The following is a 15,557-nucleotide window of genomic DNA, read 5'->3' as shown; positions in this document are numbered from 1 at the left end:
TGTGTGTCTGAAGCCGGGCGCTCCCAGGGCCAGGGCGGGAGTCCTGCATGTCTCCCGTGGTGGCCTGGCAGCTGCTGGAGGTGGACAGTGAACACAGGTGCCACCGGGCATAGGTGGGCTCTAAGCTGGGAGGGGCCCACACTGGGTACCAGATTGACGCGGCCCACAAAGCCTGGGGCCTGTGGGCGGCCCTTGTACATCAAGCAACGTAAGGACCCGGGTGTTAGAAGCAGGGGGTTGGCGTTCGCCACCTCATCGTGGGCTCACTCCTGCCCGTCTTCCTGCCGCAGGACTGCACGTGCGAAGAGTTCTGCCCCGAGTGCTCCGTGGAGTTCACCCTTGACGTGCGGTGCAACGAAGACCAGACTCGGCACGTCACATCCCGGGACCTCATCTCCAACAGCCCCCGGGTCATTCCAGTCAGTGTCTCTCCACATCCTCCTTACCCGGGACCTTTGTTCTCCTGGCGGCTCCAGTGAGCCAGACCAGGGTGATTTCTTACAAACTGCTGATGTCCCTTGTGTTACCCTCTGCCTTCAACTGAGCCTGGTGCCTAAACGTGCTAAGAATTCTGGGCACCAGCCAGGGTGGACAGGGGCACTGTCGGTGCTGTGTGCCCGCCCTCTGTCACCCGAGGACCCTGTTGGAGGCTGTGGTCCTGTTTTGACTGAGAAGGCCATCAGCGGGCTGTGGGGTCGGGGCTGGAGTCCAGCTCCAGCACACACTTCATCCCAGTAGGTGCACTTCGCCCCCTCAGTCCCGGCCTCCCGGCCCCGGTCGGCAGGTGCTGGAACATGGTCGATGGAAGAGGTGACTGGCAAGGCAAGCAGCTAATAAATGCCTCTGTTTGGGCTCCTTACAGGTGACCTCCCGGAACCGAGATAATGACCCCAATGACTACGTGGAGCAGGACGGTAAGGGACCGGGACAGGGGGGTGGAGCCGGGGTTGGGGGGGTGCTATGCAGATAGCTGCCAGGCCTGTCCTGCAGGCCAGCACAGAGGCAGAGACCAGACACGGCTCATGCTCCCTGGTCAGCTGACCTCTGAGCTGTTTTCCTGACTGTGTGGTCTTCCAGGTCAAACCTGAGGGGACCGTGTCTCTACCGGCCCTTGGCTGACTCTCACATCTCCCCCCAGACATCCTCATTGTCAAGCTGAGGAAAGGCCAGGAGCTAAGACTCCGAGCCTATGCCAAAAAGGGCTTTGGCAAGGAGCATGCCAAGTGGAACCCTACCGCAGGGGTGGCTTTTGAATACGATCCCGACAATGCCCTTCGGCACACAGTGTACCCCAAGCCCGAGGAATGGTATGTTCTCACTGGATGTAAGGGCTATATAGGGCGGCTTGGTGTGGAAATGGCTCCTGGTCACTGGGGTTGGGGCAGGCTCACTGCGGACCCAGGGCCCTAAGCGTGGCTCTAACAACCCTGTGCTGACCTATATTTGACCTCAGGCCAAAGAGCGAGTACTCCGAGCTGGATGAAGATGAGTCACAGGCTCCCTACGACCCCAACGGCAAGCCAGAGAGGTAAGAGCCTGGTTCGGTGCCTGAAGGCCAAGTGTGTAAGTGTGTATGGTTCCGGTGTGAGGTCTGAGGTGAGGAGACCCTTCCCTCACGTCCCAGTGCCCTCGAGCTGAGGAAGGAAGGATCATTGCGGAACCCGTGACCAGTGCTTGTCCTGGGGCAGATTATCCTCCCCGTGGTCACTGTAGGGACGCGGGGCCCTCTGGTCAGCCGCTCTGCTCCTACTCGTGATATGCACTCCCCAGAGAAGAGGATCCGCCTAGAGCCAGATAGCACTTCGGATAGTGAGCATGAGCCACTGCTAACTGGACGTTCCACTTTCTCCTCTGTGCGGAGAAGTGTCCTGAGGCCTCCCCAGTAGATTTTTGAGCTAGTCGTGGCCTCCGTGGAGTCCCATCATGTGCTGCAGGCCCACCATTAGTAAGAGGTTGGAGCCTCCCAGGAGACGGAGCACATGACCTGAGGCTGATGCTCAGATGAGCCAGCCTGCGTCATGGAGGGCTTTCACCACACTCTTGCTCTTAGGTTTTACTACAACGTCGAGTCCTGTGGCTCTCTGCGCCCTGAGACCATTGTCCTGTCGGCCCTCTCTGGATTGAAGAAGAAGCTGAGTGATTTACAGACCCAGTTAAGCCACGAGATCCAGAGTGATGTCCTGACCATAAACTAGCACAGCTCACCTGTTCGAACAAAAAAGAGGGGCATGTAGGCCAGCAGCTGGATTCCAGGTCTCTTGCAGAGCCTCTTCTAGCTTCTGGGGTGTGGACAGCTGTTGCTCAGGCTTCTTGGCAAACCATCAGTACCCACTCGAAGGGAGCCTGTGGAAGACCAGGCCTTTCCCAGCCGTGCTCCGTTAGATTGCCAGGCGTGCCCCTGGCAGTTGAGGCAGGACACTTTTTTTTTTTTTTTTACTAGATCTCACATCCCTGGCTCTGCCCACTAATTGCCAGGAACACTCCCCAGAGCATCCCTTCCATCCCGTTTGCTTATGTGCCTTTCGGGGAGTTTTCTGCTGAGAACTGCTGAGCTGGCTTCTCTTCTGGTCAGTTCAGGTCCTCAAACCCTTTCTGTCCAGAAGTTGGAGGTTTCACGGCTGTACCTTGGGACTTTTGGTGTTAGCATTGAGTGCCGGAACCCTCCTTCACATTGCCTACTCTCCCGTCTGGTCCCTGCTCGTGGCCTGTCTACTGGCACTTTGCTCATGTCTCCCGGTGCCCCTAACTGGAGAACCCTAGAGAACAGTGGTAGAGCCTGGCTGCCCCCCCCCCCCGCCCCAGGTAAGCCCTGCATTTCATTCTCTACCCGCTAGTTATGAGCCTCACTGCTAGTGGCCTGATTCTTTAAGTTTGGGTGCTGGGGGGCAAGGGCCTTAGTGAAGGGAAGGTTTGGTCTTGACCCCTTACCCCTTTAGGTGGAATCATGCCCAGAGTCGTTAATGAGGCAGCCTGGCAGGAGAAGCCTGGAGAAAACCAGAGATCAGTACAGAAAGGAAGGGATATTTATTGATTCAGTAGTTGTCTTTTTAAAAGTTTTTATTTTTGGCAATAAAGAGCACAACATAAACTCCTTCATGCGTCATCGTGCCACTAACTGAAGCCAGCCAGCCCTGCCTCCCTCTCCCAGGCCTTGGGCGCTGAGCTGGCCGTGGCCCTTCTCTGGCTCCAGGGCTCTCCTGGAGGGGCCTCTTGCTGGATCATTCTGCCACAGCGTGAATAGTGGTTATTTACAACGGGGTTTGTTCCCACACATCAGAACCCGAAAGTATTAAAAAGGAAAAAAAAAAACACACGCAACCAAGGTTTTGATGGGAATTAGAAAGATAGCCCTTCTGCAAGGTAGTCAATAAATACCAGCACTAGAAAATCAATTGCTTTAATTGCATTTCAGCAGGGAGCCTCAGCACCATGTGGGGACGAGGAAATGGGAAGGGCTTGGTTTCTGAGTGCTTTTGGCTGGCCACAGGGTGGCCGCACAGGGCAGAGGGGCTCCCTCTGCTGGGACGTCGCCTACCCCCAGTGAGGGTGCAGGAGGGGTGCTCCCCACAGCCTGGCCCTGGGGCAGGGAAGAGCTCGGACGGGCCCTCCTGGTGGAGGTAACCAGCACCCCCACTCCGGGGCTGTCTTCTCAGCCTACTAAGCAGGAAGGAGCCTGGGCAGTAATTACATTTTAGAACCAAATTTTCACTGAGGTGTCAACCAGATGTCACCTCTGCTTAAAACTCCCAAGTGCAAGGCTGCCAAGTGGCACAGTGGAAGCTCCGATCCTTCCTGTGCCACCTGCTGTTGCAGCCCCTAGGCTGCCTGGGGAAAGCCAGCGGTCACAGCGCCAGCCTGGAGCTCAGTCTCCTTCCTCTGGCCATGGCCACTCAAGCAAGTCCTGGTAGCGGGAGGGCTGTGCCCTGGAGGACAGGGAACGGCTGCCCTCACATTCAGAAGCAGCTCTGTGACCCGGTCCTGGGATTCAAAAATGTGTATGTGGTACTGGGAGGGATGGGGGAAATCTCATTAATATAGAATATGTCATAAGCCATATATATTAAAATCATTAACAGTATATAGTCCCACAGTAGCTCCAGCCCCTCACACATGCTCGGTGGAGTGGCCAGCCCTGGGCCGTGGTCCAGCCTCACCCTCGGGGGCAAGGAAGGGATCACTTGCCCTGTTGCTCCAGGCTCTCGGCCACAGCCCCTCGAGGCCGTCTGCAGCCGCCCCGGCAGTCGTCGGTGTGCGCCCGCCCTGCGGTCACTGGGCTGGGGTCTTGGCCTCGCTGCTGTCCCCCTGGCTGGGCTTTGGCTTGAGCAGGATGAAGTGGTTGAGGAGGTCTGTTTCTGAGCTGGCCTGGGCTGCCTCGTAGCCCTCACCTGTGGACACAGAGGTGGGCTCAGGCCTCAGATGCAGGTCCAAGGACCCCTGCCCAGAAGGCCTTGTCTGCCATCGAACCACGTGGCAGGTGAGTATGGGGCGCTGCTGGGACTCACCGGTGTAGCTGGACGCCTCGGCGATGTTCTGGGAACCCGTGATGTGGTGCCAGTAGGCACTGCGGGGCAGCATGGTCGTGGGCGTGCAGGGGTAGGAGTAATGTTCCGTGCCCTTGTTCAGCAGCTGCGGGGCAGAGAACGGGGGGTCCCTCCCATTAGCTCTGGGGGCAGTGGCTTACCCCCAGCCTCCAGCCCAGCACCCTGCTGGCCTCCGGTGTACATGCCACCTGGAGACACTCTTAGCGCACGGCCTCACCCTCACGTTCTTCTCCATCTCCAGCAGGACACGCTTGTGTTGCTCAGCAATGGCCAAGGTGGCGCTGTGGACCCGCTGGTAGATCTGTTCCCCTTCCTGTGTCTGGAAGGTGTAGAGCCCTTCCCCGGCATCACACATCCTAGGGACAAAAGAGGCACCGAGGGCAAGGTGGTGGGGACTGTCGCACACGCGCACATGTTTGGTCTGGCTCTCCGGCACCGCAAACTGGCTGCACCCCAGGCCCTCCAGGGAGCAAGTAGGGCTGTCGTCTAGGGGGTGCTGTCTACACAGCCCAGACATGCTGGGCACTTTCCGTGTACCAATGATCTAAAGGCTTTGAGAATAAACCCATTCCGGTTTCTCTCCCGTCCCTTTGGTCTATGCCCTTTCACTTTCCTGTTACGAATTTTCTCAAACCATTTTACAGATGAGGAAGCTGAGGCATCTGATGGTAAGCAGCTTAGCCAGGATTAGAGCCGGGATTACACAGAATTTACGTCTAGGCAGACTGGCTCCAGCATTCAGGCTACCGGTACTCGATCTAGGAGCTTGGGTACTTTCTTTATCCCCTATTTGACAGATGAAGAAAGCAGACTCTGCCCCCAGCCGCAGAGCTGTAACTGCCAGCGCCAGCATTTGATTCATGCTCCAGTGGTTTGAAACAGCCGCGCTTGGCCTTCCTGGTGTGAGCCTCCACTTCTTCATCTATAAAATGGGAATCTTACATTCCCTTTTGGTTTTCCATGCTGATAAATGAGCTCTGAGCACAGTGCCTGATAGCGTCAACGGCAGCCAACACTGTGGCCACGGTGGGACAGGGGCAGGAGGGTCCTACCGGCCAGCCTCAAAGGTGAAGCGTGTGGCGTCCCGGCCATAGCGACGTAATGAGCAGAGGGGCCACGAGACGAGCTTCGCGCGGGGGTTGTGTATGTCCCAGAGGTAGATGTTCTCGTGGGTGATCTGCAGCTTGCACTCGCCGTACACGTCCAGGTTGGGGCAGGGCAACAGGAAGACGTTGAAGCGGTCTGCAGCGGGAGGGGAGGAGTGGGGCTGGGGCCTCCCCTGGGGATGACTCTCTTCCCTCCTCCCGCCCCTCCGGCGGTGCAGGGTCTCACCTGTCTGCTCACACTGCACTCCTGGGGCCAGGAGGTCTGGCTCTCCCAGGCTGATGTCGTTGAGTCGGGACCCCAGACACTCCACAGACAGGGTCTTGTACCATTCCTCCGCCTCCAGCTCTAGAGAGAATGGGACGCATGCAGCCGAGGGGGCCCCAGCAGCCCACCCCCTCTGCCCTCAGCCCAAAGTATCCCAGCATGTGAGGCAGGGGTAAGGCCAGTGGATTCTGCCTGCCGTCCCACCTTGTGCTGGGGGCCTGCTCCTTCCCAGGCTCCCCCGACCCCTACTCCCCGACTTTTATCCCCACATCACACCCAGCCAGGGCCAGTCCTGCTCTGCCTCCTCCCGCCTGGACCACTGGACCACAACTGGCCCAGGGGAGTCTGGATGGAAGCCTGCAGCCCCAGCTCCTCACCAGAGTCACAGGTGAAGGTGCGTGCGGAGTCATCGGTGAATATGATGGCCACCGCCTGCCTCTTGGTCTCCTTGGGGAGCCGTGTGACACACTTGACGTTGCTGATCTCCGTTACCTGGGACAGCATCCACAAGGGACTGAGCCAGACTGTAACACCTCCCTCCGCATCCCCCACCATGGGGCTACCCCAAGGAGGGTGCACGTGGGCCTCAGGACTGTCATCACTGCTTACAGATGGGGGTAGCTAGGGCCCAGGCCCCCTAACCTTGGGGCAGCCTCGGAGGCACACTGACTTCTCATCTGGGTACTTCTCCAGCCGCTGGGGCCCTTTGCTGGATGATTTCCGGAACACCAGCCAGCACCTCCGGTAGATCTGTGGAGCGAGAGGGCAGTGGGATCAGGCCCTGCACTTACCCCTGCCTGTCGCAGGGGGCAGTGCTCCGCAGCCTTCCCTGGAGACCCAGCACAGGAGAAAACCTAGGACCAGCAGTGGCGCCCCTCCCCGAATTGAGAAAGCAGGCTTTTCTTCCCTGACTCCGAGAGACTGTTGCACAAAGCATGCTCTGAGTCACTTTACTGTGCACTCAGCTCTCAGCTTACTAGAAATAGCCCACACTTATTGTTTCCCTTCTGTACTTCCTAGGCCTCTTCACAGTCAATCTCAGGGTCACTCTTGAGGTCGGTTTGATTATCATTTCCACTTTACAGCTAGGGAAACTGAGGCACCAGTAAGTTAAGTAACAGCTGATAAAGGGCGGGGCTGTTTTAAAAGGGCTGGCTAGATCCAGAACGGATACTTGAAGCCCATTGCATAATATTCTGCCCAGGGCTCCGGCAGTGCCAGCCACAGCAGAGGGAGTGTCCTAGGGACAGGGCTTAGACCCTTGACCATTCTGAGCCTGCACATCCCCACAGCCCTTGGTCTTAGAGTCGGGGTGAGGGTTCTTGATGTGGGCAATACCCCTTCTCTTCTCTGGCCACTCTTTGTCATTCTCTGACATTCTGGAATATAGGGGGCCAGGATTCGTTCCCTTTCCAGTTGGGAAACCAGAGGCTCTCAGAGATAGAGGGGCAGAGCTAAGACCCTGGGGTTACCCCCAAAGCACAGTGCCTTACCAGGCAAGGCTCCCCCCGTCCAGCTACTGCTAATGACCCTGTGTCTAAAACTGCCTTAATTCTCTGGAGCTTCATAGACTTGTCCTGACCAGCAAGGAGCCAGGGTGCAGGGAGCCAACCATACTTCAGGGCGAACAGGCTTGTCGACCCCTCCAGTGGTGGCCTAGCCACCCGCCCAGGCTGCAGACTCAGGCTGGCCCCCTCTTCCAGCCCAGGCTCTCTCCCAGCCTACTCTGTCAATGAGTAGATTCCAGGCAATCTCTGGTGCCTCCTCTCACTGGCAAACAGCAGGATGACTGAGGGGGTGGCCAGAGCAGAGCAAGCAAGAGGGCCATAGCCCCATAACTGCAGCTCTGTTCCACCCTGCTCTGCCACTCGGGTCCCAGGTCCCAGGTAGGGAGAGCCCTGTGCCAAGAAGCCACTCAGAACCGGGCCGTTCCTGGGACTACCTGGGACTCTAGGAGGCATCTCTGCCCCAGTACCCATGGCCCTGGTCCACCCCTGCCCTATCCACCTAAACCCCAGCGGGCCTCAGCTCTTAGCTGGAGAGCCCCTTTAGGACAGAGACTGTATTTCATTCTCAGGATCTTCACTCACATTCTGGTAACCCTGTTAACAAAGCTCTGCTGAACAAGTGAATGACCATATGAAGAGACCGTGAATGAATGAATGAATGAAGGCTGTCGACCCAGATATGCTCTGCCAGCTTGGGCCCCATGCAGCTTGCAGTGCAGGGGCAGAAGGCCCAGGGGCCCGAGCACCTTGGTTGCCTGGTTACAGATACGCGCGCGCGCACACACACACACACACACACACATGCACACACAGCCCCAGGGAGCCACTGTGCTCAAGAGCCCTCCTTCTCCACTTCGCATAGCCTTTGATCAGCACTTCAGAAACACTGCCACAGCTCTGCCAGAGGAAGGCCCTGGTGGGGAGGAGGGTCTGCTCGCCCGCACCTTCAGCCCCTCCCGGCTCACCTTTGTGAGCTCAGACAATAATGGCTGGGTGACTAAGCCCCTCACATCAGACCTGCAGGGAGAAGCTCAATGCCCTAGGTAGGGGGAACCCCAAACTGGGTCTGGCCACACCCCAGCTCCTGACCCCTCCCCCTGGCTGTGTCCACCTGTAGGCCACTTGGTTCCCGGTCTCCTCGTAGAATAGGTCTGATACTGAGTGCAAGTGGCCGCCTCGAGAGGGCTTGCCTTTTCTGCAAGCTCTGCCTTGGGCAGGACCTTGGCTCAGGTGGCCCCGGGGCTGTGAGACCCAGGCCCAAAGGAGTGAGGAACCATACTAGAAGGTAGGCCCCTACGCCCTTGGCCTCCCCACCTCATTTCAGTTTCTCTAGTTCTGTGCTTCACGTGGGCCCCATCCCTCTCTCAGGTCATGAGCAAGGTGGCTGCCCACCGGGGCAGGTCTCCTGGACTGGAACCCAGGTTGGGATACAAATTCAGATCTAGTGAACACTCTAGACTTGCCTGTGGCTCAGCTGCTGCACTCTGGGCAGAACACACCCCCACAAGGGACCACAGCAGGGGAGGGGTAGGAACCACCCTTCTCCAAGGCCAGCCCTGCTGGGTCTGGTATCCAGGTGGGGAGGCAGGGAAGCCCTATCAGAGATCAGAGCCCTGTTCCTCCCCCACCTCACTTGGGCTGAGCCAGGAAGCCTTGAGTAGTCTGATGGCACCCCACCCCCATCAGGGCAATGGGGGAGGGGAGGAAGAGAGACCCCGTGAAAACACAAGACTTGGGCCACCTCAGTCACCGAGGATACCCTCCTACTGGGGAAGGGGTAGCTGCCAAGGCCCCTCACCAGGGGAGGTCAGCAGGGAATCAGAGGCAGCTCTTGGACAACCTCACCAAGATCATTAGGTGGGTCCCTGGAGCCCCTGCTCATGCCCTCTGGGGGTGGAGGGGAGGCTGTATTTACTGGGGGGGGGTGAGGGGGCAGTGCCCACCGAGGTGTGTCTGAGGCCTCCTCCCCACAGACCCTCCGAGCCCCCAGCTCTGGGCCAGGCACCCGGTGCGCAAGGAGCCACCTCCAACAACTTGGAGGAGGAAAGCAGCCTGTCCCAGCACCACGGGCCATCCTGCCCTGAGTGCTCATTCCTAAACCACATAAATAGCAGCCTCTGCACCCTCACACCACTGCCCTGCTCCTCCTCACACACTCCTTTAACAGTAAAAGCACTGGCCAAAATAAATACATAAGGACCCGTACACAGACAGCAAGGGAAGCTGGGGGAGACCAAGGGACTTAAAAGAAATGGGGCCAAGAGAGGGGAGGAGAGAAACAGAGAGGCAAGGAAGAGGCAAGGGAAAGGGGGAGGCTGGGAGAGGCTCAGGCACAGCCGCTCCAGCCGCTGTCCTGGCCACAACTTCAACAATGGCAGGGGAGCCGCCTGCCCGTCGTCGGCCGCCACCGCTGCCCCAGCCGCTGGGACGCCGGCCAGCCCTGCTGGGGGCGGGGGGCGCAGCAGGCACATGCCGGGCAGCCCGCTGGCCAGAAGCCTCGAGACCAGAGACCACAACAGCGCGATGCCGCCCCAGGCGGGCACAGGACGCACAGGCTCCAGACCAGGTCCTGGGACGCCCGCCCCTCGCTCGGCAGGGCCCCTCGGAGGGTGGCTCACCCCGAGCTTCCTGCTCTTCATCTTCACGTAGCCTTGCTTGACGATGTCGTTGAAATTGGTCGCCATGGTTTCCCCGCGGTCTCTGGGGTGCCGGGCCTGGCAGGGAGGGATGCCCAGGTGGCCTCGGTTTCCGGGTCCTCCTATCACCTGTTCGAGACACTCCTCGTCAGGGGCCGCGAGGGCCGCTCCTCACCTCGCCCGCCTCAGCATTGTTCTAGCAGCTCCTCTGCCCAGCGCCTGCTGGAAATAAAAATGACAGGGAGATTAGACAGTGACATCTTTCTCTTCCCCTGGCTGTCTTGCTCTTTTTTCCTTCCTCTTCCCACACCTCCCTCCCTCTGCCCGCCCTTCTTCCTTCCCTTCCCTCCCCACCCTGGGACGACAGAACCATTCAGGAAAACCGAGGTGGAGGCAGCAGCTAGGAAAATGGTCCAGCCCAGTCCCCTCCCTCACGGCTGGGGCTGGCGGTTAACCCCTTCCTGGAAGGACTGGCGCTGGCTCCCACTGTGGAGGTGGGAGCACAGGGAGGTGGCTGAGAAGCTGTTGTCCCATCCGGTCTCCTGTTAAAACTCTGGAGCAGACTTAGGGTGACCTTCCCAGAGCCAGGCCCCCTCCCATGCACAGGAGCCTCCTCAGAGAGCCTTCCAAGAGAGGGGAGGTGGGGTGTCCAGGAGATGGCACGAAGGCTGGTGTCCGAGTGAACTCTACGCTCCCCGAGGTTCAGCACAGTGTGCCTGGCCAGTCTCAGCAGACCCCCCCCAAATCCCTCTGCCCACCCTCCCCCTGCCATTCCATACCTGGTTCTCTCCAGCCCCAGAAGGGAGGCTGAGAAGCCCACTCAGGCCCTCCTCCCAGGCCCTGGAACTCTGCAGCAGCTCCTCTGGGTGCTGCTTCCTGGGTGGGAGGGCAGAGTCCAGTGGGGCGGGGCCCCCAGATAAGCCTGAGGAATGTGCCGGGCCGGTTGGAGGTGGCCACTGCGGAAGCAGTCACCTGGCCCTGGCGCTAGGAAGACCCACCAGTCTGTGGGGTGCTGGTGTGGGCCAGGCCATGCAGCGCCCCATGTCCCGAGCACAGGAAGGAGTTAATTACAGACAGAACCAGCAGTCACCCGGCCCTGGGTTAGAGGACACAGCCAGAGAACTGTGAGGAGCACCAAGGGGAAGTCTATAGGGAGCAGGAAATGGGGATGCCAGCAGGGGCCGCTCTGATTCAGGCAGAAAAACAGCTGAGACTAAGACTGAGGGGTGGGAGGGTCAGCAATGGCGCAGTCCAACACCCATTCTACAGATGGGGAAAAGAAAGTTGCCCAGAGAGGATAAGCAACATGGCTAAGTTCACACAGGAGGTCTGGACACAGCCAGCAATAAATGAGAAGTTTCAGAGTGGCTGCCAGAGGCAGGCCCAGGGCAGGGAGGGGAGGTGGAATGTGCTGTGGCCCTCTCTGGCTGCCTACCCCACCCCAGCCCTCTCCACCATTCAGGCTCAGAAGCAGGGGCTTTGCTGGCAACACGGCCCCGTGCCTCCAGGCCCGCCAGGTGGGATGGAGCAGCATTTCTGGGGTCAGCTGGGCATCTGTGCTGCCAGGATGAAGCCCTGGGGCAGGCTTGCTGCTGGATCCGCCAGCAACTCGCCTTAATTACTCTCCTGGAGGACTGCCTGTTGAGTCCCTAACAAGGAACAGATGGGCCTCCCCCAGTGGGCGCGTGCAAGGGGCGGGACAGAGTGGGTAATGCTTCCCTATCGTACCTGCACCCGATAGCCTCTTCAACACCCCCTTACCTGCCTCCCTGCCCATCCACTCCCTCTGACCCAGCCCCCTGGGGTCTGGGACCCTCCCACATGGGACATCCACATGGTTTGCTTTCCTGCTGTAAAGTCTGGTCTAGGGACCCTTCCCAACACTGACCCCAAACAGCCAAGCCATGCCTGAGCTCTGGCAGCCAGAGACTGATAAATTTCCCCAGCGCTGTCTCTACTGCCTGTCCATGGGGCGCCTTGCCCCCACAAGCAAGGACCACCTCTGTAAAATTCCCCTCCAAGACTGGCCATTGGCTTCTGGGTTCATTCAAGGGAGCCTGGGGCGTGGCACGGCCAGGAATGTGAATCCAGCGGCCCACCCATAGGCACAGCTAACTTCTCCGTGCCTCAGTTTCCCCATGAGGAAAAAAAAGAGAATAAATCCCACTTTAAGTGAGGAAATAAATCCATGAGGCACCTGTTTGCCCACAATGGACCCAGAGCTCCCGACCCCCCCGCCCAGCCCAAACAAGCTACTTTTACTAAAAAGGCTATGATCCTACCCTCAACAAGCCTTTCACTTGCCCAGTGCAGGCCTCTTGTCACGGCCCTGCCAACCAGCCATCTTCCCAAGTGACCTCACGTGATGCCAAGCTCTCAGGAGCACCGCTGCCCTGTCTGTCCACAGGCCCACACCCTAAGCCCTAGAGTCAGCCCCACGGAAATAAACCAGCAAAAAAGCAATCTTCCACGGGAAGCCGGGGTGGCAAAAGGCTTGGGAGACTCTCTGGCCCTAAGTCATAGGGATTCCTGGCCACTCAGACCCTGCTGAAGGCTGCAAGAGCAAGACCCAGCCTGCGACCCAAAATAGTACAGCAAAGGGGGATAGGGGAGGGTGCAGGATAGGCCAATAGGTGGACCCCCAAATTCAACAGGCAATGGGATCAGGTGTGGGGGGTGCCCAGAATGAACTCATCCCCCTGAGGGACTGTATTAGGCTGGAGAGGTGGCCCTGGGCTGAGCCTGTGAGGGCCCACTGGAGCTCCAAAGGCCAGGCACAGGGCTGAGGCAGCCCCCGCCCTGCCACACCGGAGGCCACTGTCCCCACCACTCTTGAGCCGCCCCCAGTGCTGCCTCGCTCAGGCCCACAGCTGCGAAGAATGCCCCACTAATTCACAGCCTCATGTCTCAGGCCTGTGAGCTCAGCTCTAAACACCCGGAGAAGCTAAGGCCAGAGCTCAGCAGCCCCCTCAGTACTGCGGGGGAGAGCAGGGGGCCCCCCATTCCTCCTCCCAGCCTGGCATCAACATGGCTGAGAGAGATGGCACCCACCCTGAGCCAGGCCGCCACGGGCTCCTGTACAGACAGAGCTGGCCTCAAAGGGCCCTTTCCCTGGAATGCGCAGTGAGACTCCCTGATGCCCGGCAGCGTGGCAGGGAAGAACCCCCCCTGCCCACCTGCCCCATAGGGCAGCCCCTCTGAGCACTCCCTTCCTGCACCTGGATTCTGCCTGGAGCCTTTGGTTCCAGGACAAACACTACTTGCTGCTGTTGGCAGCCAATGACTGAGTGAGCAGCTGCCTGCCCGCCCGGGCCTCCCCGCCCCCCCCCCCCCCCCCCCCCCCCCCCCCCCCCCCCCCCCGACAGATAGGATCGTGTCAGGGCTTCAGGAACAGCCCTCCCTGGACACGCCTCACTGTGATCTCCCTGGCTCGCCTCTGGCAAAGATCCTATCGGCAGGACTCTCTCCAGAGAGTCCAGGGACACTTCCCATCACCCGCACTGGGGCCTCTCTCCCCCAGTGTGATTGTATCAGGGGCCAGGAGGGCGGCTCCCAGTCCCACCCTCTGCTTCCACCCCCGGCAGCAACCACCTCAAACACTGCAGGTCTCATCGGAGCGGGGGGGGGGGGGGGGGGGGCAAGCAAAGACAGATCAAGTACCCAACTGGGCAGACAGGGGCAGTGGGATGTGGGAACATCTGAACAGCCACGGTCTCCTGGGCCCTTAAGTCAGGAAAATGGTGCTGCCACTCTGATCTCCCCCAGCCCCTCACCAGCCCTCTGGCCTCATCTCCTTCCAACCGACCCCCCTGCCCGCCCTAGCTCAGCCTGCATGACCTCCTATCTGTTCCTCAACATGCCTAAATCCTTCCCACGCAGGACCACTGCACTTGCTGTTCCACACCTACAACAAACACTGTTCCCTCGAATGGTCCCAAAGTTCATTCGACGCCTCATTCAGGTCTCAGCTCAAAGGTCACCTCCTCATAAAGGCCTTTCCAGACTACCAGAGCCAGAAAAGCCCTGTCAGTCAGCCTCTATCCACCTTCATGGTCTTCACCACGCACCTCACCATTGGACTGTCTTGTTCCTTCATCTCTCCATTTGGTACTTCGCCGCTCTTTGTCTCCTAGAACACTCTAGAACATCGGTGCCTCGTCTGTCTAGTTAATAGCTCCATCCAGTGCATAGACCGGTACCTAGTGCAGAGTAAGTGCTCAGCAATTGGGGACCAAAAGCCTAATTCTCTCCAGCACTCGTCCTCCTCACCCTTCTTCCCACCACCCCCCATAGGCACCTGGCAGGGCCCAGTTCAACCTCCACAGGCACGTTAAGTAGCGACGGGCTCCCACCTCCCCAGGGCCGACTGCCATGGACAGCAAACTGGTGTTCTGGACAAGCAGCGATGCCCCAGCCCCAGCTCGGTTCAAAGCTGCCTCAGGGGAGAGAGCATAGAGGACGTGGTGGCCAGGCTGCCCCATCTTGGTCAGGGTGGAAGGGTGAGGTCATGCCCTGCCTGGGAAGGAAGAGCTAAATGTAGCCAGCACCCAAGCATAGAGAGGCAAGCAGCTGGATGGGAGGGGGCACAGCTCCTGAACACCATCCTGCAAGGGGGGTGGGAATGGCCTATACTCCAGCCATATCTCTCTGAAGCGGGGCAAGTTAAGAATCTGCACTAAACATCACCAGGCTGGCAACGGGGCCGGAACCCTGCTAGGCCCCTCACTGCCCTTGACTTGCAGACCCTTCACCCCAAGTATCCTGGCAACGGCCATGCACCCACAGCTTGGGGCTGGCAGGCTGCACAGAGGCCCTGCTCTGCCCACACCACCCAGGTGCTCAGCCTCTGCTCAAGCTTCTTCGCAGTGACTGAAAGCATTTAACTGGAAGCTGGGCCTCGGGGGCTCTGGCAGGGGGGAAGGTGGGCAGCTTCCCATGGTCGGGGAGGAAGGTTCAAAGAAAGGAGGGGAACTGATCATAAGTTTAAGTTGTAGGACACGAACCATTTGCCGGTGCGGGTGGGCAGCTGGGGTAAAGTCTTGGAATTTGGGGGAGCGGAGAGAGGGCAGGCCACGGAGAGCAGGAAAGTGGGGAGGAGGATGGGGGCTGCGATATGCCCGGTGGGGAGGCAGGCCCACAGCGGGGACTACAGGGCCCTGGGCTTCTCCGACGGTTGGTATGGAGCAGAGGTGAGGTCAGGGCCCCTACCTGGGCTCCCTGTAGAGAAGAGCTGGTGGAGGTGGAGCTCGGGGGTGGTTTCAAGGGCCTGGGGGATTTGTGGGAGGGTCTTCGAGGCCCCCTCCCCCGATAGGGTAGGTAGGTCTCAAGGGCCGGGAGAGTTCTCAGGCAGGAGTCGCCGAGGGTCTCGCGGGCTTGAGCGTGGCCTAGGGGGCCCCCTCCCCGCCTCGCGCCGCCCAAGTTACCTGGGCGCCAAGGCCCGGGCCCGGGGCGCTTGCTCGGCGGGCGGCGGGCCAGGCTCATACCCGCGTCACTGCGCGGCC

General features: G+C 59.4%; 2 protein-coding genes across 8 annotated transcripts in view; one reads left to right on the top strand and one right to left on the bottom strand.

Moving 5' to 3' along the window:
- POLR2C (RNA polymerase II subunit C) overlaps positions 1–3,323 on the top strand; it is a 15,954-nt gene extending 12,631 nt beyond the window's left edge. Inside the window, exons 5-9 of the mRNA XM_029925037.1 lie at positions 291–419; positions 863–914; positions 1,139–1,307; positions 1,454–1,528; positions 2,051–3,323. Coding sequence (XP_029780897.1) covers positions 291–419; positions 863–914; positions 1,139–1,307; positions 1,454–1,528; positions 2,051–2,195 — 570 coding nt within the window. The 3' untranslated portion in view covers positions 2,196–3,323. The remainder of the gene's footprint in view (positions 1–290; positions 420–862; positions 915–1,138; positions 1,308–1,453; positions 1,529–2,050) is intronic.
- DOK4 (docking protein 4) overlaps positions 3,040–15,557 on the bottom strand; it is a 22,967-nt gene continuing 10,449 nt past the window's right edge. Inside the window, exons 1-9 of one of the 7 annotated variants that reach the window (XM_029925031.1) lie at positions 15,480–15,548; positions 14,124–14,255; positions 10,039–10,278; positions 6,555–6,662; positions 6,290–6,404; positions 5,874–5,993; positions 5,594–5,783; positions 4,759–4,897; positions 3,040–4,626 (exon numbers count right to left, since the gene is read on the bottom strand). In XM_029925031.1, the coding sequence (XP_029780891.1) occupies positions 4,267–4,626; positions 4,759–4,897; positions 5,594–5,783; positions 5,874–5,993; positions 6,290–6,404; positions 6,555–6,662; positions 10,039–10,104 (1,098 nt within the window). In that variant the 5' untranslated portion in view covers positions 10,105–10,278; positions 14,124–14,255; positions 15,480–15,548 and the 3' untranslated portion in view covers positions 3,040–4,266. Of the gene's footprint in view, positions 4,627–4,758; positions 4,898–5,593; positions 5,784–5,873; positions 5,994–6,289; positions 6,405–6,554; positions 6,663–10,038; positions 10,350–14,123; positions 14,256–15,264; positions 15,281–15,479 lie in introns of those variants that run through there. The other 6 variants (XM_029925032.1, XM_029925030.1, XM_029925034.1 and 3 more) reach the window with 6 other exon arrangements.

Source organism: Suricata suricatta, chromosome 16 (assembly GCF_006229205.1).
Source record: "Suricata suricatta isolate VVHF042 chromosome 16, meerkat_22Aug2017_6uvM2_HiC, whole genome shotgun sequence".
NCBI lineage: Eukaryota > Metazoa > Chordata > Mammalia > Carnivora > Herpestidae > Suricata > Suricata suricatta.
Note: the sequence above shows the minus strand (reverse complement) of the source record. Positions and strands in the feature narration are given on the sequence as shown.